This window comes from Mycteria americana, chromosome 24 (assembly GCF_035582795.1).
Source record: "Mycteria americana isolate JAX WOST 10 ecotype Jacksonville Zoo and Gardens chromosome 24, USCA_MyAme_1.0, whole genome shotgun sequence".
In the NCBI taxonomy this organism is placed as follows: Eukaryota; Metazoa; Chordata; class Aves; order Ciconiiformes; family Ciconiidae; genus Mycteria; species Mycteria americana.
In genome coordinates this window covers 2,396,574-2,421,905 of record NC_134388.1, presented here as the reverse complement: position 1 = coordinate 2,421,905, position 25,332 = coordinate 2,396,574, and the positions used below count along the sequence as shown (strand labels likewise).

General features: G+C 52.1%; 1 protein-coding gene across 1 annotated transcript; it reads right to left on the bottom strand.

Annotated features, from left to right (window-relative positions):
- Positions 1-896: 896 nt before the first annotated feature.
- Positions 897-11,023, bottom strand: ACER1 (alkaline ceramidase 1). Its single transcript, XM_075524225.1, has 6 exons — positions 10,931-11,023; positions 4,396-4,510; positions 3,889-4,027; positions 2,596-2,733; positions 1,864-2,001; positions 897-1,065 (listed from the first exon to the last, which is right to left on the bottom strand). The coding sequence occupies exons 1-6, from the start codon at positions 11,021-11,023 to the stop codon at positions 897-899; spliced, it is 792 nt and encodes a 263-aa protein (XP_075380340.1).
- Between the last annotated feature and the right edge of the window lie 14,309 nt (positions 11,024-25,332).

Below are 25,332 nucleotides of genomic sequence, written 5' to 3'. Positions count from 1 at the left end.
TTTGCTGTTACACTGTGGGGAGAACCTGGAAAGCATCGCTTTGTACCCGTGGCACAGCAGTGGTCTTTCTCTGAGGCTTTACATCTTTCTCTTTGTTCTTGCAAAGGTACTGACATGTTTATCTAATATACTGGCTCCTTACCTTGCTCTCTGCCACCAGCCAGCCCTTTCAGCAAGCAGAGGAGTCTCCAAGTTACACACAGCCATTGGAGACTGTCAGAGCTGGGGAGGAACAAGGGCCACTGGGGGTTGAAGAAGGGGTAGAGCACCCCAGGACCTGGGCCAGCGGAGCCTCTTTTGGGTTGTCACCCAGGAGGATTTCTCTTTATAAACAGCTCTCCCTAGGTCAGAGAGAGCTTTGGCCACCCATGGGAGTGACTGGCAGGTAACAGGGGATGTGGTGCAGTCAGGCGAAAGAAAGGGGCTCAATGCAAGTCAGTGTCCATAGCTTTAATGCACAGCTCTCCTGAGCAAGACCACATACATCAATAAATAAAATTAATAATAATAATTAGAGCAGCCCCAACAAACCCAGCTGTCACCAGTTTGGCTTCTGTGTTCTCCACTGTGCCTTTGTCAGCAAGGGATGCCGCTGCTTGACTAATGCAGAAGACACAGAAGCAGCACTGTCTCCCTCCCCTTCTCAGTGGGGACCTGCTAGAGGAGGAGATCTTTGGTTCCCCGGACGCCAGTCTGGGCAGAGTATTCCAAGGCACTTGTGGGCTCCAACCCTGCTTCATGCCCAGCATCATGAGGCCTCAGCTGCTCCCTGCCCTATCCGCTAGCCACATCGCCCTTGTCCAAGGAAAAGGCACACAGCTGAGGGGTTCCCCATGCAGATGCACACGTGTGCATCACGCACCCCGTGCCCGAGGGATGCCTGAGGGCAACCAGCTCTAGCACTGCTTGTGGGATTCCTCCAGGGCAATGTAAGGCACCCCGACAGGCCAAGAGTCGTTGGGCCAATATCCTAGCTTTGGCTTGAATGATGGCATCTCGTAGTTGACATCAAAGTAGATGACCATTGGGCAGCAGTATAGGAGGGACATGGCTATCAGCACATGCCTGGCAAGGAAACGAAAAAAACATGTGTTGGACAGGGGTAACTCCATCTGCTCCTCCTGCACCTTGTAGCGGTGTGCAGCTGGCATTGCCACCGTGAGGCTAAAGCCAAGGGGTACTGCAATGGCAGGCAAAGGTCCCAACCCCATGATGCACCTGCAGGGAGTGCGGGTCCTGGAGGGTTTGTGCCTCTGGGGAAATCCGAGAAGAGCTCTGTGAGCTGGGGCTGGGACAATTCCTTGTGCAGAGGGGATGGGGTGATACAGGGGACTTAAGCCCCAAACAAAACCACCCATTCCACCTTGCCTGGCCTAGCCTAGCAGTGCTGGGTGTCTGCCCCAGTCATCCCAGTGATTTGTGAGGATGAATCTAAGAATGCGCGCTGTGTGCAGTGCTTACAGCCACACTTGGCCAAGCACTGAAATGTTTTGCCCAAGCAAATAATTGTCTTTCAGTTTGTCTATTAAAATGACTCAAAAGAACATTGCACTTCATGCAGCTTCCTGGGAGCAGGTGCAGCCCTTTGAAAGCAAGCTGCTTACCTGGAGGGACTTCTGGAACAATTTCACTTGCAAAACACCGCTTGGCTGGTGTGGAGAAGGTAAGGGATATTAAGCAGTGATTAGGACCAAATCCTTGAGCTGGGGCCAGGGTGAGGAGCAGCATCAATAGCGACAGAGGAAAGGGGGAGAAGGTTGGGCAGAGATGTGGCCGCTCCCTGGTCAAGTATCACATCCCTGCTGCCCTTCAGCCCCTGAAATGTTTGAGCTGGAGTTTCTGCCTCTACGCTGGAGCCCTTACCAGAAGCTGTGGAAGTAGGGGAAGTTGATGGCCTGCCAGAGCCCACAGAACCACTTGTCGCTTATCCAGCTGCTGATGGCCAGTACCCAGCACACGACCATGGCTGCAGCCGTCCAGTGAACCCTTTTGTCATTGCACCTGGAAGACACAGCGAAGGAGAGGGAGTGGAGTATTGTGTTGGAAGGAAAGAGAGTTTTAAAGAGGGCTGGTTCCTGTCTGCAAGTGCTAATGCAACAGAGCAAACCCCAGCGAGTTTCTTCTGGAGAGTATTCATCAGACCACAAGAACTGGAGAAGTGTGGCTCTGTAGAGGGGGGTTTCTGACTCTCTGTGGGTGAAGATGATGCTAGGAGATGCCAGGGCACTCCTGTCTTTCTCCCCAAATACTGGGGCATTCTCCCAACCCCACGCTGGTTCCCAAATCGCCCACAAAGGAGAAAGAGCTGCAGAGATGGCAGCTGGGGAGAAGATGCACTTGTCCCATGGATTGTCCCCGTTCTGCGTGGTACCTGGGCCAGATGGCCTTTTTGTACCCCACTGCCCACAGTCCTGCCTGTTCCTCTTCCTGGGTCCCTCCCAGGCTGCCCCAATCCTTTGCAGAGCTGCTAGTCCAACATGTGGCTGATGAAGTCTTGGGCTCCATTCACTGTTGTGTACAGAGTCGCTGCCATGTGTGAGCCTGCCAGGAGCGTGCAATGGATCTGCAGATAACCCCTTTCAGCCCCCTCCTTACTTTTTCAGCTCGCACCATGTCAGGTACAGCAGGTGGAAGGCGATACAGTTGAGCACGTAGGCATTGAATGCTGGTTTGATGAAGGACATCAAGGTACTGATCACAGTGGTGACACCACTCAGCCAGAAGAAATGCTTCCTAAAGGGAGTTGGGAATGAGTGTCAGTGCCCCCAAGGTTCTTCACTGTATGGAAGGATAAGGATGGGAGAGGTCCTGCTCATTGCCTGAGAGAGGAAACCCTTCTCCAGCACCTCCAAACTGCATACGGCTGACCTCAGCTTCTGCAGTAGTCCTGGCAGGAAGGCTGGGGTATCTGTTTATACCTGTGCTTTGCCAAAAGCCCCCCAGTTAGTCCACGACAGAGTGGGGAACACAGCCCAGAAGGTAACGTGCACTTTCATGGTGATGCCAGAGACGAGCATCACAAGGCAAAGGCTTTGCAGAGGGAAGGGCTGCAAAGCAGGAGTCCCAGCAGTGGCGGGCAGGGGCTTGAGCCGTGCAAACATGCAGATTTGGGCTGACTGAACAACAATAGGGCTCAGAGGGGCCTTTCACATGCAAATCCCTTCCCAAGTCCCTTCCCCTCTCCCCCAGCCATGTCTCCACAGTGAACTCCTGGTGACCTCCTCTTTGGCATGGGAAGAGCAGACTTGGAGCAGGCCTTTGCAAGGCTTCTGATTGGGCTGGCTCAGAGGGCTCCAGCAAGCCTGCCAGGATGGGACCATCCTTTGAGCAAAGCCCTGCTGGGTTCCTGTTTCTACTAATCCATGCTCACCCAGTATCCCCATCCTTTCTGCTGAGCTCCTCTAGCCCAGCCAGCCCTCCTGCAAACAACCTTTGAAATGTGGGGTCTTAACTTGGACCAGCTTGTCCTATGGGAAACCCCATCAGCCTTCAGGGAAAGCTCTCTGTGGATGGCAGGGGATGCTATGACAGTTTGACAGCATGGGTAATTGAATGTCAGTGCTCAGGAACATTTAATTTCCTAATTAATTTTGAAATTCTCCATGCAAATTTTCCTCTGCAGCTTCGCAAAGACAAGCAGCTCCAGTCGACAGGAGCCCGGCACAGCCCTTCCCCGTGGGAGGGTTTCTTACTCTTCCTCTGTCAGCACATCCACCACTGAGTGATGGAGGGTCTGATCCCAAAGCAAACTGCAGTAACCTCAACGCTGACCCCTTGCAGGGGAGCTGGCTGTGGGCTGGGGGGGGGGATTTGTGGGTCACATGCATCAATGTCAATGTCCCAGCCCTCCTCTCAGAGCCTGCAGCCCTGTGTCCCTGTGAGTCATACCTGCTCTTGATGCACCTGGGGAAATAAACCCTTGGGTACCAAAAGGCATATGCCACAGCCAGCGTCCAGAGAATGGAGAGCTCGTCCAAGAGTTGCCCCATGTAGCTCAGGGTCATGTGAAAGTACATGGAGAAGATACCTGCAAGGAGCAAGGACAGCTTGTGTCAGCAAAGCTCCGTCCTCGCACAAGCCCATCTGGCCTGGGAAGTTCTTGGGGGCCGTTCCTAAAGACACACCGTTCCTGAAGGGCAGGGCATGGACGTTAATGGACACTTGAGTGAGTCAGTCCACACAGCACCATGGGGATTTACTGGGCTGGAAGCTGTGCATCCACAACCAGCAGGAACCATGAGCTGCAGGGCTTCAGACGCAGCCGCTCAGTTTCCCAGCCCAGCTTGCCCCCGTGCTTTGGCCACTAAGAACCAGCCTCCAAAGCCAAAGGTATCATGAATGAACAGTCAGGTACTCTGGCAACCCGTCTGGTCTTCTCACAGCCTGGGCACCCACCTACACAGAAGAGCAGGCCAGAGACGAAATACAAGGGCAAGGCATGCTGCTGACGGTACTGCCGGTTCAGGTAGAGCAGGGCAGGAGAAAGGACAAAGAAGCTTACATTGCTGATCTGAAAAACAAGAGGTACATTCAGCTCATTGCATGATCTTGGGCAACTCCGATCCCACCACGTGCCTCAGCATCTCCATGTGCAAAGAGAATACTGATCTCTAGTAGAAAGCATCGCGTGGAGGCAGGTATTAGTCTTGGCACAGGGAGAGGGCAGAGGCATTTCTCGAGAAGCAAGGCTGGAACTGGAAGGACAGCTATTGCTGTGACAGCTGTTGTGGTCTCCCTGCAGGCACCTCTGGGGCCAGCAAGCCCAGGATAAGCTGGTGTGCCCCTTTTGGGTGATGGTTTAGCTTCAGCCGCCCATTGTCTTCAAGCAAGCTGCCAAAGCTCTTCTGTTTGCAGCCATCTCCCTCTCCTGTCAACCCAGACCTGCCAAAAACTCCCTGGATGGCTTCTGCCCCTTTCGGCCAGCACGCGGCCCCCTGCGAGGGGCTGGGTGGGTGTGAGGAGCTAGGCCACCACAGGAAGCCACAGTCAGGGAAACCATCGTTAACTGGGAGCGGGCGCGGTGGAGAGCAGCAGGACAAGCAGGACATTGGTAGGTGGGAACAGGACTGAAGTGACATCCTGTAGTGTCATGTGCGAAGCCACCTGGCCTGCAGCGGGGAGGTATTCGGGACACTAGTAATTACATGAAGTCATAAACCTCCTTTAAACATACCTAGCAAATGAATGCAGAGAAATTATTCTGCCCTGATTTCCAACTCTGCAAAATTGCTTCATTGACAGACTTTGGTTTGTCTGGGGAGGAGGGGATGGTACTGGGGCTCAGCCTATTGCTGCTGCCTGGGCTGGCTGAAGGTGCCAGTGCTTCGGGGAATGGCAGATGCCGATGGGCAAAATGTGGGAGCTGGGGAGGAGCAGTGAGTGCCCAAAGCCTGGACTTGTCTGCTGGATCAGGCCCGCTCTACCCTGCAGCTATGGGGGAATGAAGTTTGAAATAATCCTCACCCTCTGTGGGTTCTTACCCTGGCTTTTTCACCTGATTTTGCAAACTCCGTAAAGGGATATCACGGGGTAGCACAGCCTCCTCAGTGAAAATCTTTCTTGCTCATGAAAGGTTGGGACCGTGGTGCCACATTTTACCTGCCAGACAGCTCTTTGGGGCTTTGGAAGAGCAGGGCAGAGCCATCTGCTAAAATGCCATTTGGCAAGCCGCGAGGGTGACTTTTATCTCACCCTGACAATCCTTTTCCTTTCATCTTCCAGCTAGATGCTGACCCAGACCCCCAGCCCGGAATCTGACCTCCACAGCTGGAGTCTCACCCCTCAGCAGCCCTTACATGCACCAGGTAAACTGCAAAATCGACGCTTGGCTTGTGATGTCCAGTGGGATCTAAGTTTATGGTAACAGGGCTGCAAATCACAGGGATGTTGTCATATATATGAAACACACCCTCTCATATTCCAGAGGGAAACACAATTCACGCTTAATGTAAGGTCTCTATTCTCTTTAACACCTGGAGATTAATCTTGAATTTCACTAAGGCTTTCATGAAACAAGTTGATGCTCCCATTAACAGCAATTCTCAGGCCAAGTGTATTGGTTTGCTATAGGTGCTCAGAGCCAAATCCAGGCCTGTTCCCATTCCAGCTATGAAAAGAGAAGTGCTGGTCCCACTTGCACACTTAGGTCAAACTGCTTGGAAATGATTGAGAAACCAAACCGTGTGTTAAAGTAACAACTGTGTTGCAAACATTTCTTCTCCTGTGAAATGGTTAAAGAGGCTTTTGGAAGACAAGCAGGGATAGCAAAAAGAGAGAAAATGCTTGTAGAAAAGGCAACAGTATACAAGTACCAGCATGCACATTAAAGAGAGGAAGTGTGGGACTTTGAGATTGCGTGTAGAGAGGTCTGAATACCTGCTGCAGCGGGCATTGCAACAGTGCCATTAATTACATGATAGCAATGTTATAGCTTCATTAATTCAGTATGAGATGTGCAAGATGAGGTATTGGGGGGGAGGGATAATCAGTGGAACCATGTCAATAGGGTTGAAAAGATAGAGTGATTCCTTGCAGAGCAGCCAAACTCAGAGCTTAGGGGAGAATGGCTACAAAACTGTATCTGTGGGGGACACAGGGTCTTCAGCACTTGTCGGATCCAAGCCCTGATTTGTAAGTGCTCTCTTATATCTTCCCTTTAGGAGGTGGCAAGCTCCGTCTCAAATGGGGTTAGGAAGGTTTTGCTCCCAGTACTCCCATTAGGAAGTTTTTCCAGAGTCTCTGCTCATGCTGAGTCTCCCCAGCACAGCTTCTACTTATACCTAGCTGGGTCGTACTGGCCAGGAGGCACCAGCTCCCTCTGCCCAGGATGCCAGGGAGATAAGAGAGTGGTGATGGAGCCGAGGTGTGATTTGACCTGTGAGAGGGACTCAGCCCTGTGGTCTTCCACTGTGTGAGCTTACAGCGATGTCCCACTTCTAACAAGTGTGAGGTATTGCTCCAGGTGCCTAAGCCAAGCCCACCTATACTGGCGTTTGCTTCTTTCACTAGGAGAAAAGTGAGACTGGGATCAGCAACATGGCTCTAATCCCGGTGCGTTAGCAGGATCATGGGAAAGGCCCCAGGGCTTGTGCAACTCGGCACTTTGCAACCTAAGACGGAGAGAGAGACCTGCAGAGAACCTGTTTGCATCTCCATCCGTGACAGGGTGAGAACAAGCCTCCGATACGGTCTGGGAGAGGAGATGCTGGTTTGCAGAGCTCTGCCTGGCTCTGTGAGCACGGCAACAGTGCAATAGAAGCCAAGGCATGTGCTGCTCCTTACCCAAGACAGGCATTTTCTGCAGTGAAAGGGGATTTCTGCAAGACTCATTGGAGTGTATTCATTCACTTAAAGACCAGGGAACCAGCTTTAGCTGACAGAAGAGCCCACAGGGCCAAAGACAGAAGTGAATACCTCAGAGGCTCTCCAGACCTGTATAGCAAGTTTCTAATAGCCAGACCTGTGTAGCAGAAGATGAGGCTGCGTGTCCTGACATCGCAATGTCACACCAGTGCTTTGGGGCAGGAAACAGCTGTTTGTCTAGTGTTTGCAGAGTGCTGGGCAAGGAGCTGCCGTACTCCTGCATGGGACTGCATGGGCAGGCGAGAGAGCGATGTGTCTGCGATGCTCTGGGGTTGCTGAGCCCATGCGGAGGGCCGGGGCACATGCCACGGCTCTGACACACTCTGAAAGTGGGTGCTTTCTGGGCATATCTAGGTAATTTGCACCTGCAGTTGAGTTCATCTCCAGCGGTCGATGAAGCATCCGGGAGCTCTGGATATATGACGGTGTCAGAGCTCCTGCTGCTTTGCCAGAGAGACTGCTGAGGATTTGGGTGTCATTACCAGCATCCTGGATCAGTCATTTCAGGAAAGAAATGAGGGTAGAAAGACAAGTCCCTGACTGATGACCCTCATGTAGCACAATACTGTTCTCCTACGAACAGCCAGACGACAATAAATTTCTGGGTCACTGAGTCACTATAAATAGTTAGTGCTTTGTTGCTGAACTGCATCCAATCACGAGCCACCATGTATTATTAGGTACTTAAAGATACTGTTTACATTCTTTGCTCATACCCTTGGCGCTTATTCCTAATAAAAAGCATCCAACCCAAGCAGACCTGACAGAGAGTGCGGCTGGCACAGAGCAATTCTCAGCAGCACATCGCTGCTGCTGGCACAAAACTACCCTGCTTGAGCCCCGAGCAGTGTTGGGAAGAAGATGTTGAAGAGGATGCTCCATTAGGAAGCCCTGCTGATTTAGTGGTGCAGGAGTCTTGGGTAGGAGCTGGCTGGATTCCCAGCTAGTCTAAAACTCTGGCAAACTGACGCTGAAGTCAATATTGATATAATTATCTCAGGGCAGGCCAGTGAGATAAGGCCCATAAAGCTTGCCGCAGGGAAGAAGCAATCAGAATATGGGGAACAAATGAATAGAGGAGAGAAGAGAAGGAAATCCAGGCTGTTAGGATCACATCTGAGATCGTGCCCTGAGCCCCAGCTGGATCTGCAACATGCTGCCAGCCAGCAGGCTTAGCTAGGGATCTGTCTGGTCTGATTTCTATAGTCCCCTCTTTAGGCCACGTCACAAGGAGCCTGATCCTGTGAGAGAGCCCAGAGCATGAAGATGGCTGCCCTGGTGCTGCTGCAGGGGCTGAGAGCCAGGCAATGCCAGCCAGCCTGTGCAGACTGACGAAGGGGTCATGCCCATGTAAGTGATTCTCCTGCCCGCTTTTGGTTACAAGGTCTGGCCCTGAGCATGGTGCAGCCTTTGGGGCTGTTGTCAGATGCTCAAACAGCAGCAGATTTTAGGAGGGTTTGCTCTTTTGTCTCCCCTTGTTTGGACAGGAGATCCCATGCCAGCCCTGATGCAGGCAGCTGTCAAGGCAGGTTTAGATAGATCTCTGCTGCTTTCTCTAAACGGGAATAGCATCTTAAGACAGGAACTGCAGAAGTGGTACCCTCCGCCTGCACAGGCACTTTGCTGAGCTCTGTGGACTGGAAAAAGTGAGCCTGGCAAGAAGGAGATCAGGGCAGGGACCAAAAAAAGCTCTTTCTCTGCTGGGAAAGAGGTGCCCTGTGTTCACATATAGAGAGGAACAAGGGCTAGTTTAATCACTGGAAAAAATCCTGCAGGGTTTGCTCTGCCCTCCTCTCTCTGTGTTCCTCGGTATCGCAGTAGTTTGCATCTGTGTGGAAACATGCGTTGGAGAAGGTTTCCTCTCCTGGAGGAAAGCTGTGTCTCAGTCCTACCTAGTGCAAATTCATCCAGACAAGCCCGGTGCCTCAAAGGTGGTGTAGCATGGAAACATGGGAGATGGCTGTGGCTAGTAGGGACCTCCAGAACTAGGCCCCTGGGTAAGATTTTCAGGAATAGCTACATAATTTAGAAACCTGTGCCACAAAGCGACCTAGGCAGCTAAGAGTTAATACTTTATGGGAATTAGTGGGCTTTGGGTCCTAAGAAAGACAGTTATGCATCTGGCCACAACAACTGGTGTCTAGTAGTGTGCCGCAGAGAATTTAGATACGTAAGTGCTTTTGGAGAGCTCCTGAGATACTTCTTGTTGTGTTAAGGATCCTGAGCCACTCTGACAGTCTGGGTGTAAATCAGGATCCTTGTGAAAATGGGATCTCAGCTCCAAAGACACATTTGAAAAACGCTGCCTATGTACTAAACTAGGAGGTTAGGCAAATTTATCCCCCAGAATGAATTCTGATTAAAAACATAACTTTCAGACTTCCTGCTCTTTGTGGAAATCAGACCCTCTCCAGTGTTGCCAGTGACACTCCAAAACACAGAGGCATTTGGCATCTCCAGCTACATTTGAAATGCTGATGTGAGTGTAAGTGATTTCTGTACCTCCTTGCTAGTTACGCCTTGCTCTGCGGCTCGAGCCCATCTGACAGGGATGCAGTGCCAGTAAACCGGCAACAGCACAACACATTCAGTTGGATGCCAGAGGGAAGCAGGATTTGGTCTGGACTGGCAGATCGTTATTTGTTAACTGTCTCAAAGGGAAGTGACTATATACAGCCCAAGCATCCCTCCTCTGAGACCCTGGCTGGGCAATTAGAGCTTGGGAGCTGCGGGACTCGGGTGAGGGAATTATCGTTATTATAGGCAATTTATTAAAAGCAGGAAATGCTTTTAAAAAAGAGGAAGAGACATTTCCATGAGAACAAGAACTTCTAGTGTTAGACAGTAATTGCTAAAAGTTGTAAACAAGGCCTTTGCAAGGTTGTAAATCCACATGCCTCACACCCCTGCTAGCCTGTAATTGCACTGAGGTAGAAGGACGTGCTTGCAGAGACCGGTTATCTGCCGAGTCCTCTGCAGACAGATATGGATGCTTCTAGCCATGCTTAAGCCAGGAGGCTGTATTCAGGGGACTGGCGCTGGATGGAGTCTGAATTATAAAGGATCATAGGAGGTGAAACTGGTTCATGCATCAGCTTTCCTCTGTCTTGAGTTCCGGATTCCCAACCTGCCTGACACGGTTCATGCAAGTGCTGTCTCTCATTTTGCCACTCCTGTACATTTAGCTGGAATATATGAGCCCTGTGTGGGACTTACCCCAGTTGGCAGGAGAGCTGCAGGACTGGTATAACAGGATCTCACAAATCTGGGCTAAGGAGCACCACCAGAGTTTTCTCATTGGGAACTCAGCCCCACACGTGCCAGAAGTACTCCTGACCCCAGCTCATTTTGTGAGCAACTGGCTGTTGTAAGCAATAAAAGTTCCATGATTTACCTGAAGCTCAGAAAATGTTCCCCATACCAGCACCCTCCAACACCAGGAAGTTCAAAGGAGTGAACAGGAGAGAAAACAAGGTTGTTCCATCTCATCTCCTAAAAGCAGCTCCTGGGTGCCCAGAGCCGGCTGCCTTCACACCCCAGCCTGCCCTTCGGATGCACCCGCACTCACGGTGTTGTAGTATTCTGCAATGATCGTCGAGCGCTCAAAGTTGCCTTCACACCAGTCGACTTCGGCGCTCTGGTAGGAAAATATGCTCGGCATCGTTGGGCCACCTTTGCAAAAAGGAGAGGAGCGGGTTAGTTTTGCACCCGGGGAAGGAGTGTGCTGCACACCCAAAGGGAAAGGGGAGAAGCGCACTCTGCCTGCCTGCCCCTTGCACGCACATGTGCTCACGTTGCACCAGCCTGCTCAAGCACAGCGTTCTTACCCTCCTATGAAAGACTCATCCTCTTCCCAGCACGCATCATATTGCAGAATATTTCCTTCTCTCTTCCCATGATGCAGGAATGAGAAATCACCCTAGGAAATGTTCTTGAACTCTGAGCCTGGGAATGGTCGCCACAGCCCCATCCATGGCATTAACATCTCTCATCAGGGGTCGTCGCTGCCACACGATGCTCCCTCATTGCAGGCCTGTCCTTGTCACCCTGTCTTCTCCCTTCTCTTCACTTTCTTTATGACTCAGCTCTTTCTGCCAAGAGGACTTCTGTGTACTTTGTGGGCTGTGAGCTACCTTTTGGGAGTGGACAACTCCACAGGGTTTATTGCTCATTGGCTCTGTTCTCCTTAGTTGTTTCTCAGCATCTTCCTGAGCGCTGGAGCTCACCTTATGCAAGCTCAGCCCTGGAGCACCAGCACAGACCCTGGGTATTACCGGAGTCCTGGGGGTGCAGAGCAAAGGCATTGGAAGGTGTCTCTTCAGTGGCAGTGATTTAATTTTGAATGCGCTCCCATGCAAGCCCCGTCCTGGGGGTTTCACTGGGGCTTTCCCAGCGAAAGGCATCAGAGCTTCACACCTCGAGTGGGCTCTCCACTGCCAGGTGCCCCAGCCTCACCTCTGGCAGTGGCAGAAGCTGCAGTTACAAGTGGGATTCTAAAAAAAAATCTAACCTTTTGCCTGTTTTTCTTCCCCATGCTAAAGACTTTCCTATCCTCAGTGTGAGCATCATTTCTCAGCCCTCTTTTATTCATTTGAAAAACTAAAAGTTCTGATCAAGTTTCCTATTTGGCATATTTTGTTTCATATCCTTGAGACTTTGGAGCTATTTCAGAAGATGATAGATGGGTGCCGACCTTAGAGGTGTTTGGAAGCACCATCCAAACCCTAGCAGCTGGGTATTTGGTACACAAGAGCCACAGAAATTCCCTGGAGCTAAGCAGTTAAGTCCCTGGATGCAGTGTTGAACTAACCCGTCCGGCTGTGCTTCTCTAGCTCTGCAGAATGAGCAGGTACCGGGGTGACACCAAGCACTTCAGTAGCATCTCTGAGCTCCTGAGACATTGGTAGTAAGGGGTGGAAAACAGACCTTTCTTTTCTTTGAAAATCCTTTCAGCTGTCTAACACAAGGAAGGGAAGTTTATCTTAAAACCACTCATCAGTTGATCACGTTCTTGCGGAGAAACAGTCAAGTCCCTGTTTACACCGGCGTCAGCTGAGCAACACCACCGAGTTCAGCAGTTACTGTAGGTGTGCAGTGGTGTGAAGCTACCACAGCTTCCTCTGCTTCTCTTCCCAAGAAGTTCAAAGGAAGAAAACACAGAAGCGTAACACCAATACAGACAAGCTCTTCTGTAACCTCCTGCTCCAACCAGATAAACTGACTTGTGGATAAACCTCCACCGTTCTTTTACAATTGCAAGCTAACGATGCCCTCCCTTTAATCCAGACTGTCTGGTTCCCCAGAGCAGGTGAGATCACAGCTACAGAAGAAAAATAAAATAGATGGCAGGCAGATTGGTTTGAGGTCTGACTCTTCATGATCTTGGGTTTCCATGTGCTCATTCGCAACACAGTGACTCTCTTCTGATCCCTGGTGCTCTGCATTATGCTTTTACAGCAATGCAAGAGGTTGTGTAGGGTAAAAAAAGAGTCATACCCAAGATGGTAAATCCCATCTCCTAGCTGAACAGACCTCAGTTGAGAGATGAGGATGGAGGAGACACGAGACAGAAGAAGAAAAAGGGAACAGAAAAATCAAAGCAGTGACCAGAGTGCCCAGTGGCTTGCTGCTCACCCCTCATCACAGCCTGGCTTACCTGTGTTCCCTTGAGACAGACCAGCACTGCTTCCACGCGGTGAGGTGAAGCGTCGGGAAGCAGGTTTCCAAGGTGAAGCTCCAAGGTTTCTAGCAAAGCTGGAGCAGTAACCTGCCCTGCCGCTCTAGCTCTGAAGGAGTGCCCACGGTGTGAGCTCACCGGGAGCAGCCGCCAGGAAATACCCCTGCTCCGTCTCTAGGGAAAGCGTTGGGATGAGACAAGAGCCATGCACGCCCTCCAGGCAAACCGTCCAGTCCCCCAAAGGAAACATATTGGCTGGAGGGTTTATATCCGTGCACCCAAATGGGCAGGGGCAGAGAGGGAGGGCAGAGAAGCGTGAGCTGGAAAGGTTGGAAGAGTGGGTAGAAATGCAGCCTGAAATCATCAGTGTGCCCCTAGGCAGGTTACCTGCGCAGGCGCACACACACCCCAATCCTAACCCCGTTTTTCCCAGAGGAGAGACTGATCCATACGGCCTCCCTTGCAGAGCTGGTTAAAAAACAATAAAAGAGTTCTCACCAAAAAGCACGTGACAAGCTGCCTTGTTTTCAGGCATTAAATTCAAGCCACTTCTCAACTTTTCCCCAACTACTGTTTTATTATCAAAAATAATTTTATTATCAAATCACACTTCTTCTAGCTAGTTTACGTTGTCATTTAGTTAAAGAATTGGCTGAATAGGACACTTCAGGGTGTCTGCTTTGCAAACATTTTCCTCCTCAATCCCATTCAAGATGTCAAGAAAACTGGCAGCAATTAAACTTTTCCCAAAAATCAACATTTTTTCCTCCATGTAGGGTTGGGAAAAGAAGAAATATGTTGCTTTCTTAAACATAAAATCTTATTATTTGGTCAGTTCTTCCTGTTGGAGCAGGGGAGACACCATGTTCAGCATCACAGGGCAGGGTCAGACCAAGATCCAAGGTGTCCCTGTCCCTGTCCATGTGCTTCCTGAAGAGCAGGGATCAAGGAGCAGCCTTTGCTGTGACACTTCAGATTTGCCCTGGGGACTGGCTCTTTGGGAAGCTTAGCCATTTATTTTGATACTTCTATAAAAAGGAGCGTACCTGGGAGACCTGAGCTGTGCGACACCTCCTAAAGATGCCAGAGCTTACAAAAGCCTCACAAATCCACATGTATTTTGAAATGAGAGGGTAATTAACCACTGAAGCAGCTTATATTACAACACGGTGGAGCCTCCGTTACACGCAACTAAGTCAAGACTGGGTGTCTTTTGAGGACAGACGATGTGGTTTGAAGCAGAAGATCAGAGGCAATCCCCAGTGAGCTGCTTTCAACCCCGGGATGGCTGCACTGTGGTGTCCGCGTTGAGGAAGCCTAGGGTGCATTTGCTTCTTATTCACTTATCTGCTAGTTTTGGCTGGGATAGAGTTAGTTTTCTTCACAGTAGCTAGTATGGGGCTATGTTTTAGATTTGCTGTTTTAGATATGCTGGAAACAGTGTTGATCACACAGGGATGTTTTTGTCACTGCTGAGCAGTGCTTGCACACAGTCAAGGCCTTTTCTCTTCTCACCCCACCCCACCAGCGAGGAGGCTGGGGGTGCACAAGGAGCTGGGAGGGGACACGGCTGGGACAGCCGACCCCAGCTGCCCAAAGGGACATCCCACACCATACGGCGTCATGCTCAGCGTATAAAGCTGGGGAAGAAGAAGGAAGGGGGGGACATTTGGAGTGATGGCGTTTGTCTTCCCAAGTAACCATTACGCGTGCTGGAGCCCTGCTTTCCTGGAGATGGCTGAACGCCTGCCTGCCCATGGGAAGGAGTGAAGGAATTCCTTGTTTTGCTTTGCTTGTGTGCACGGCTTTTGCTTTCCCTATTAAACTGTCTTTATCTCAGCCCACGAGTTTTCTCACTTTTACCCTTCCGATTCTCTCCCCCATCCCACCGGGGGGGAGTGAGCGAGCAGCTGGGTGGTGCTTAGTTGCTGGCTGGGGTTAAACCACAACAGTCCTTTTTGGCACCCAACGTGGGGCTCGAAGGTTTCAAGATAACGACGGGTTTGATTGGAATGTGCTAGATAGAATTTATAGCTGTTATTGCTGTTTAGCTATTAACTGACAGGCTCCTGTGCTTGCCATGGGGCTTGCTTGCCTCACTGTGTATTAGAGTCTAGGGCTCGTTAGTGGCTGCTTTTTGCTTTCGCTGCTTGCCGTGCTGCTGGACTGCTGATCATCTGGCTCTGCTGTGCCTGGGAACATTTCGATAACAGCAATGGCGATGCACCTGGGCTAGCAGATGGCCAGGGCATCGCTGCTGTTCCTGTGCTGCTGTGCTGGACAGGCTGGAACTCTGGTGTGAACTCAAGTCGAAGGGACTGTGACCTGTGGATGAGGCCAGGTGGGAGCAGGACACCCCGAAGTGTCTGTGGCCGTAGATGAGTCCACACCAGAGCAGGTACACCTTGAAGCGTCTGTGGCCATGGTTATGTCTGTGCCACAGCAGGTGTACCTCTGAAGGGATTGTGGCCCAAGAACAAGTCCACGCTGGAGAAGGTGCACCTCGAAGCATCTGTGGCTGTGGATAAGTCCATGCTGCAGCAGGTACACCTTGAAGCATCAGTGGCTGTGCATGAGGTCATGCTGGAGCACCTCAAAGCGTGTGGCCATGGCTAAGCCCATGAAAGAGCGGATACTCCCCTGGAGGGACTGCAACCATGGGTAAGGCCATGTTGGAGCAGGTTCACTCCTGAAGGGACTGTGGCTGTGGGTAAGGCCATGCTGGAGCAGGTCTATCTCTGAAGGCATGGTGGCCCATGGAGAAGACCACGTTGGAACAGGTGCACCTCAAAGCGACTGTGGCTGTGGATAAGTCTATGCCGCAGCAGGTAGAGCCCTGGAGCGACTGTGGCTCATAGATGAGGCTTCACTTGGAGCAGGTACACCCCCAAGGGACTGCAGACTGTGGATAAGTCCAAGCTGGAGCAGGGGCAAGGGGAAGAGTTCATTGCAATGTTAGACCTGATGGTCTGGCCCAAAGGGACCAGGGGTAGAGATTGTAATGGAAATACCTTTAAATTGTTGTAACCCGGGATTTGATTTGCATGTTATAGAAATTACTATAGCAGGAACCACCTGAACCAACAGAGGAGAAGCCTTACAAGAAGCAGTGCAAGTGCAGCAGTGACCCGACCTGAGCTGGTTTTGGCACCCAGTAACTCCACGCAACACCACCTCTCCTGTCCTGAGTGACCACCACAACAGATGGAGCCCAAGGTCATGGACTAAATGAACTCAGTGGACATTTTGTGGACATTTGTGGACATTTTACAGACATTTCACAGGGGTAGCCCATAGACTAGGGAATGATATGTGTGTATTAGATCAAAGGATGGGGATGTATTGAGGATGTATTGGACAGTGTGGGACCTGACCATGACGTAAATGGTATGGAATAAGGGGTGGAGAATGTGCTGGTTTTGGCTGGGATAGAGTTCATTTTCTTCATAGTAGCTAGGATGGGGCTGTGCTTGGGATTCGTGCTGGAAACAGCGTTGATCACACAGGGATGTTGTCGTCACTGCTGAGCAGTGCTTACACACAGTCAAGGCCTTTTCTCTTCTCACCCCACCCCACCAGCGAGGAGGCTGGGTGTGCACAAGGAGCTGGGAGGGGACACGGCTGGGACAGCCGACCCCAGCTGCCCAAAGGGATATCCCACACCATACGGCGTCATGCTCAGCGTATAAAGCTGGGGAAGGAGAAGGAAGGAGGGCACATTGGGAGCGATGGCATTTGTCTTCCCGAATCACCGTTAGGCGTGCTGGAGCCCTGCTTTCCTGGAGATGGCTGAACACCTGCCTGCCCATGGGAAGGAGTGAAGGAATTCCTTGTTTTGCTTTGCTTGTGCGCAGCTTTTGCTTTCCCTATTAAACTGTCTCTATCTCAACCCACTTTTACTCTTCCGATTCTCTCCCCCATCCCACCGGGGGGGAGTGATCGAGCGGCTGGGTGGTGCTTAGTTGCCGGCTGCGGTTAAACCACGACAACTTATAACTCCCGAATGGACTGAGCAAGTAGGAGACTTGAGTTTGCATGCTGGAAGAAGGCACCCAGTTCCCCAGGGGATCTCAGTGAGAAGCAAGCGGTGACTTGCCTGTCCCACTGCAAAGGGAGGCAGGTAAGGTACAGTGTCAGCCAGGGAAGGTGGCAGAGGTGGATTTGAAAATAATACAGATCATTGCCCAGACACATGATGCCTGACCTATATGAATATCTTTGAAAAGAATGAGTTTTCCCTTCCCAAAACCTCTGGCATCCTTGACATGAGCAAAGCACCCAAGCATCACTGATATATCCTGTGCCACACAGTGAATAAATAACTGGGGAGGATGTCACGAATCCGCATCTTCCCTGATTCATCAATAAGTAGCATTCTGGTCATAAAGAGAGAGGCTGATTTCCTGCTGAGTCTTCCTTCCCAGCTCCTCCTAATGGTTACATCCTCCTGCCTGTGGTCAGAAGGGCCTGGGATGCTGAGGATGCAGACATGGGGGTGCGTTGGGGAGATGGGGGTGCCCAGGGAGCACAGGGGTGAAGATTTCTGGGCCTGATGTGAGAGTTACACAGAGAGACTCCCCTAATCCTCCTTGTATTTGAGACTTCTTTCTCTCAAAGCTTCACCCGAAGTCCTCACCTCCTTGCTAAGACTTACTGCCTCCTCTCCACCTTTATTCTAACATGTGACATCTCGGCTCACTCGGATGTGTCTCTTTTGCACCAGGATCTGCAGGGAAACCTTATGGACAAGGTTTGTTCCTCATCCTGTCCCCTTAGCTGTTCTCTTCCCGCTCCCTGGGCCTGATGCCATCTTGCAAGACCCCACATCCCAGGCAATGTCCCAGGCTTTGTGATATGGGACATGCTTTAACCTGGAGAGCCTCGTCCCGGCTCCTGCTGCCTCCCTTGGGCAGGCAGCGAGGTCTGAGGGTATTGCACCGAGACAGCTGAGAGCAGGCAGTGGAAGGGGCAGGGGCTTTCACAGGAGCTGAGCCTGCAGCCTCAGGGCCCAACTGCAAGCGTTTTATAGCTGTGTACTCACAAGCTGTGGTAAGGAAGAAGTTCTGCTGCTGCTGCTGCCACCAAAACAGGGAAGTGGGGACTCTGGCAGGCAAGTTTGGGAGAATCCAGCTGCTTGACTTGAGGCTGGTCCTACCTGCCTTGTCCTATGGAGGCTTCCACCAGAACTGCTGATGACGAGGGATTTTTGTTAAAAAAAGCCCATTTGGAGAAGCTGTGGCTCAGAGGCACAAGTCTTTATTTATCGCCTTGGCTGGTGTGGGGCTGTGACTGTCGACAGAGAGGCAGTAACAAACAGCCGGGGCAGGGACGGTGAGGTGGGAGTGCTGGCATCCCACATCCCCGCTGCTGTTTGCTCAGCAAGAGTGAGTCAGAGCCCTGGGGTGGAAGGAGACAAAATGACTTAGCTCCATTCTCACAGCAAGGCAGTGGGCGAGTCGGGAAGGGAACCCAGGCGTTTTGGCTCACCGGTGCCCTGCTGCATCGCTCTGCCTGTGCCCAGGAAAGCCCTGAAACAGCCTGGACAGGCTCTGTCCCGCTGCCAGCTCCTTTGCTTTTGGTACATGACTTCAGCTCCAGGGCTGCAATTTCATGCTTCCAGGTATAAAAACACAGGCAGGTGCCCTGGGAGCCTTGCTAACGCTGGACAGTTAGATAATCCCTGTCATTCGTGGCTCCACAGGGCAGGAATCGCGTCCTCTGCTTGGTTTGGAAGCTGTTTAGCAAATCGCGGTCTGGAAGAAATAATAACAGCAGCAGGAGACGTGCTAAAGCTGGATGTGCTTTACACAGCCAAATGAAAGCATTCATCTCCATTGCTGCTGTATAGCCTACCGGGAGCAATGTACCCGCTCTTATTCACATCTGCAGAGCTGTAAATATCTGTGTTTCTTCACCAGGTAGGGTAGGGGCTCCAGGCAACCAAAAAGCATCAGTAGCAACAGCGAAGACAGATTGCACCCCACGTGAGGTGTGGCTTTAAAGTCTCAAATGTCTGAAACACCTGCTCTTTACAACATCACGGCCCTGGTACTTGTGCAAGTCAGCCTCCAGAGGAGCAGAGCACAAGCCTTGTCAGGCCCCAGAGGGCTGGTCTCAGGGTCCAAGATAAATTCCCCACCAATCCATCATCATTGAGCAATCACCCAGGCACTCTATTATCTTTACTCCAGGCAGGATGCCATACCAGTTAACCCAATAGTCTTTGCCAATCTGAGCACCCTGTGCTTGTTTTGATATACAGACAGGTTTAAAACAAATGCCTTAATTGCTAATAGGACCAGCAATAAGAGTAATAATTAAAGGAAGTTCTCCCAGTGCTGTCATCTGTCACATGCGCTTCTCGGTGCACTTGTGTATACGCTGCTGAGACTTCGGCTTATGTAACTCAGCAGGAGCTGCTGGGTGTGCAGGGGCTAAGCAGAGACTTTTCTCATTCTCTGCTTCTTGTAGATGAAAATATAAGCTATCTAAATCAGGAGGGAGAAAAATCACCTTATTCTTGGCAGTGCTGTAACAGCACAACCAGGGCTCTCCCACTTAGGTGCGGGCCACAGGCACAGCGAGGGCTGCCTTGAGTGCCAGAAGGCTTCTAATTTTGCAGACACAGCGCAGGGAGGCACCTCTTACCAAACCAAACCCCTGCACCTTTTCACCCTTTCTTACTTGCAGGAGTCTTGACTCTGAAGAGATGTGAAAATGGAAGGAGATGAAGAGAAAGTTCCTTTTTGTTTGGACTGAGCCCGTAGCTTTATGTCACAGCTGGCAGAAGCTTGGCAGTGCTTTGCACCCAGGTAAATGCATCGATCTAATGTTGCAATCCTTTCTCAGCGGTGCAAAGCTTTGGCAGGAGGCAGCGATGGTTTGTGCAAGTTCTGCAAGAGACTTAATAGCGGAGTCTGCAACGGGCCCCGGGCACCAGAGGCTTCTTCATCCAGGGCTGCCTCTGAATAATCAAGGGGGAGACCCCCTGGCCCCTCTTTACTCTGTGCTCCCCACTGGGCAGAAAGCAGGAGCTGCTGTCTCTGTTTCGGGAAGGGAGAAGCTTCATCTCGGTTCATGGTGAAGGATGGGGTAAAGCCTGGGGAGTTAGTGCCTTCGTTAAAACTCTGCAAGCACCTAAGAAGGCAGAGCACAGGTTTGCCTCTGACCCTGTCAGTGGCAGTATTGGTCTGTTGGAAGGACTATAAGAAGGAAGGCAAGCAGGAAAGAATCCTGCTCCATCTTCTGGTGGTCAGTGACTTAATACTTCCTTAGCTGCAGGTCCTGGACCATCATGTTTAACCAGTCAGAACAGACCAATCCTGCATACATTTATCTCAAGGTTTTAAACGTTATTTTTTGAGGTCATATCCTATGACAACGAGGTCCAGTTTAATTAGGTGCTGGGTGAAAAAGTACCTCCTTTTGCCTATCTGCTGCCTGATGGCTGCATTGGGTGCCCTCCAGCTGGGTCACTCCTGGAGTGGGAAATCACGTGTAGCTGTTCCCTGCTCCCGTCCTCCAGGCCCCTTCACTGCATCTTCCTGCAGCCTCCCCGTCCCACCCCGGTCGTTCCCAGTGCACATCCCTGTGCCTTGTCCAGTTTCCCATCTCTGTTCAAAGAAGCACGTCCCATCCCAGGCTTTGAAACCTCTGGCTGCCTACAAAAATAAAGGCAGACTAATATATAACACAATCTCGCTTTGTGCATTATTTTGAAAATGGAAATTTGGTGAGAGTGCCTCATGGGCAGACAAGAGGGGTTGTTATAATAAGGACACGGTGACACTTAGAAGCACCGCTAGAAAAACCTCTTGGAAGACTTTGTCACCTGAAATAGCAAAGCCTGAGAAGGGCACAGAAATGCCCCCAGCAGCCACAGCGCAGATCCAGCAGGAGTGCGTGCAGGGGCCATGTCCCACTCTCTTCACTCTTGGTTTGGTGCCTGGGCTCTGAGACCACAAGGAAAACCCTCTCCATCCTCCTGCAACCGCCGCCAGGCACAAACCTCCCTCTTATTTCCGAAAGCAGATGAGATGCCCTCATAGCAGAGAGCATCCCTTGTGATTCAAACTCAACCCCGACAGATAACAAGCAATGCTTGTGTCCTCCTGAAAGCTATTTAACAGCCTCTGTCTGTGTGCCTGTGCCCAGGCAGTGGCCCGAGCGCAGCTGCCTGCACAATAAAATACGTTCACGTCAAGACCACGCCGCTTTCCTGCAGGTCCTGTTCTTGGTGGCCTTAACGCAGAGCTGGATGCATCCCTGAAGACGGCTCCCCCTCTGTGCACACTCCGTAGGAAGCTCCTGATGCCATTTGCTGGGTTGTGCCAGCGCTGATCTGTTGGCAAGCGTATGCCCTTCTCCCCGTGGCTGCCCCAGGGACGCTGCTGGCAGTCACCAAACACAGGCAACTGATGGGCCAAACTCTGGGGAGAAGCTGGTTGGGAACGCGCCTTCCATTGAACATCCATCCCTTCCCGTGCCGGCCGTTGCCAGCAGAGACATTTCCTTTATTCATTGAATAACTCCCCATTTCTTGACTACGTTGTTCACTTTTTAAACTTCTGGCTTTCCCTGGGAACACAGAGGGACTAAAAACCATCTCTAAATAATAAAACCAACTAGTCCTGAGAGTTTAAGAGTCTGCAGCCAACTCAGAGGTAGATCTGAAGGGCCCAAAATAACTCCAGGTTGGTGCAATTCACTTGACTTCCTGCTTGCATCAGGGCTGAGTTTGGCTCCGAAATAGCTCTGAGGTGTAAAAACAGCCCTGCCTGCCTCCGGCCCGATCCATCCGCCCCGCCTCGTCTCCGAAGGCACGCGGGGCACGTGAGGGGCTGACGCTGTGCCGTCGTGCGGCCGCAGCCGGGGTGTGTGAGGCTGGGGTGTTTGCCGCCCAGCGTGGTGTGAAGGAGGGAGCCCGCAGGGCTCTCCCGTGCTTTGCTCTCCGTGCGGGGCTGTTTCCCAAGCTCAGCTGCACCCTGAGCAGCACCCGCCTGCGAGGGTTTCTGCTCACACCCTTTGCAGTGGGGGGTGAGTGGCTTGCACAGCGGCTGGTGACGGAGGAGGAGGCTGCTCTGGGAAGGAGCTCCTCCAGGTTAGGTCCTTCCCTATGTCCCCAGCACAGCCCTGCCGAGACTGGGAAACTGGGATGGGAACTGGGGGACAGAGACCTCCCACCTGCAGCGCGCCTCTCCCTGTGGCACCTGTGGGACTATTTCCCAAAGAGCAGAGTTTCCCAAATCCTATTTTCATGTCCTGAAATCTCAGTGCAGACAGTGAGCAGAGCACAGCCGCCCCCCTCATGCTCTGGCATGGCGGAGGTGATGAGGATGAACTCCAGGTCATCTGGGGATGCTCTTATTGCGATGTTACTCCTGCGAGTAAAGGGAATATTAGCACAAACTTTGCAAATTAGGGGCAAGTGTAGCTCTGACTGACCAGCAGTGTGATAACAAACTGAAAAATCCTGTTCACAGAAACTCTCCAGACAAGACAAATAGGTGGAGGGGCAGGATTTTGAAGCCTGGAAGCAGGAATTTTTGCAGCATTGGAGCTGGGGGGTAGCGAGGTGTGTAAGCCTAGGCCAGAGAAGGGAAAGACCTCAGGGTTCACCCATCGATGCCCATGCCACACAGAAGTGTCATGAGCTGGCTGAGACCTGATGCAGTTGAAGCATAATTCAGGTGGCAGGAAAATGGTGCAGGGACAGGACATGGTCTCGGTGATATTCCGAAGGAGGAGGTGGGTATTGTTTCAACCACGTATTTTTCAGATAAAAAGCAAAGAGCGGTGGCATTTGAGAATCCTACACACAGACTTCGTGTCTGTTTGCTTGCATGTGTCGTACGCCATTCTGGACCGAAGCGTCCACCGCAGTTCCTGGGGGGACAAGGGGTGTTTCATGGGGTTCCCTGGAGGTGTCCATCCCAGCAGACACAGCATTACTTAGCCCTAACACCAGGGATGCATCTCGGGGCCTGAGTCCATTTCCCAACTCTGTCACATGCCTTTTGTAAGCTCTTTGGGAGAGGTTTTCTCTGTGGTCTCTCTGGGTGTTGGCTCCTTTACAGGGGATGCAAAATCCTGCGGTAGTGCAAAGCAGTGGTAGCTGTGATGATAGTTCCTGCCGCTGTTATTGCTTGGTCCAGCTGAGCTGGGAGACATTGCAGAGTTGGTAAAAACAGTAATTATCCACCACCCTCCTTTTTTTACCAAGTATTGCAAACAGTCTGGGAGTGCTGGGGCAGCTTGGAGGTGATAACTCCTCGTGCGGAGTGAGGTGGGGACAGTGGCCACCTGGCCAAAGGCAGCCCCGTCTCCCCAGATCCCACCCCAGGTACATCCCTGCTGCCTCTCCCTGTTCTCCCTGGGACTGTAGCCGGACCCACTCCCACCCTCTGTTTCCAAGGCACTGATTGCGATGGAAACGATGCTGAGTATTTGCTGGGAGAAGCTGGTCCGAAGGGCACTGGCTCTCTACAGGGTGGTGGTGGATAAATACCTTCCCCACTACACCGCTCAGCTTCCTTATCGGGAGGTTCGAACAGCGATCTGCAAGGTGCCTCCAGATCTGCTTTGAGGCAGGACCTAGGTGGTGTTATATGGTTACGCTGGCAGAAAGATGCCAGTATCTGCAGCTAATTACTGCAGGGCAAAGCTAATTACTGCAGAGCAGAGAGAACAAGCCGTCCTGGGCTGAGGAGCCCCTGCACTGGGATAATGAATGCCATACTCAGAGAGTCCGAAGGAACCTGCCTGTCGCCTGGGTGTTTCAAACCAGGCACGGACCGTCATGAGGTACAGGACACGACAGGTAGCTTCTGGGGAAAATGGTTGGATTTTCTTTTTCAGTTACTGACTGGCTGATAAAATATTAAGGCACAAACTACACGGCTTGCAAGGCCCTTGCCGTGCAGAAAGCTCAAGGGGAACAGGCTGATATCCCCGCCGCACTGTTAAGAGAATCACCAATAAAGGAGAAACACTGCAAATGTGAGAGAATCGTGACTTTATCCTATGCTGGGGAAATACTGTGTGTAAACCGGAGTGCCAGCCCCACGCCTCTCTCTCTGCTTGGGGTAACTAATCCTGCAGGCTCTCGGAAAGACAGTGGTCAGGTCAGGGGCAAACCCAGGCACATCTCTTTCGGGAAGTGCCTCCTTCTCCCTGCTGCCTTTCGGGAGCCCCCAGACAACAGCTCCTGCTAAGTGCCTGGAGGAAGGCTGGTGCCATCCAAACCCTTCGGGCGCCTCTGTCTTGCCCAAAAATATGGAAAGCTGCCTGGCCAGCACGTGTCCCGCGGCCAAGGGTTGCAGAGCCCGGGCGGGAGGCACCAGCGCTTGGCTTTACCCCCAAATCAGGACCACTTTGCACGGCTGCACCTCGGGGATTCCGGCCACGCTCGGGCTCTCCTTCTGGAGAGGTGTTTGCTCCTGCTCCCACCTCTCCCCCCCACCCCGGCTCCTCCCCAGGACCCCTCGGGGCCGGGCTCCGGCCTCCGAGGGGCTCTGGCCGGGCTGCCGGGGCCCGCGGCCCGCACCGCCGGGGGGATGCTTCCCTCTGCCGGCCCCGGCGCAGCGCTGCAGCGGGGAGCGCCGGCGGGGCAGGGCCGGGCCGCGGGCAGTGGAGAGGAGAGGAGGGGAGGGGAGGGGAGGGGAGGGGAGGGGAGGGGAGGGGAGGGGAGGGGAGGGGAAGGGAGGACAGGACCCCGGGGACCCAGCACATCAGGCCCTGCAAGTTTTCGACCCCCGATTTCCACCAGCGAAACAAACAAACAAATCATGGGGCTTTTTTTCTAAAGGCTCCCGAGGACTGGGCTGTGTCACAAACAAACTGTACAAACCTTGTTTGCTGCCTGCCTGGGTTTTTTTTGGTCTCCTAGTTACACAGAGAGACCAACATTTTACTGGTCTCCCAGTGCCCACATCCTGCAGGAATCTTCCTCCTGCGCGGGGTCCCTAGGACCGGTGGCACCGTGTCACGGTGGGGGACCTTCCCGAGCCCCGTGCAGCGAGTCCCCCGCACCCTTCTTGCACCCTTTAAGTGCAGCTGGTCTCCCAGTTTTTTGGTCTCCCATTGACAAGCTTTATTGGCCTTGTAAATCTTCAGTGAAATTGCCTGAGCACATCTTCCAGCTACGGGAGATCACTGGATAACCCCAAACTGGATAACCCCAAACTGGATAACCCCAAACCGCCCCGGAGGTCTCTGGGGCACGTCGCCTCGGTGGAACAGCTCAGCCACGCAGGGACCGGCTCTCGCTGGGGGCTTGTGCAGCTCCTGGCTCC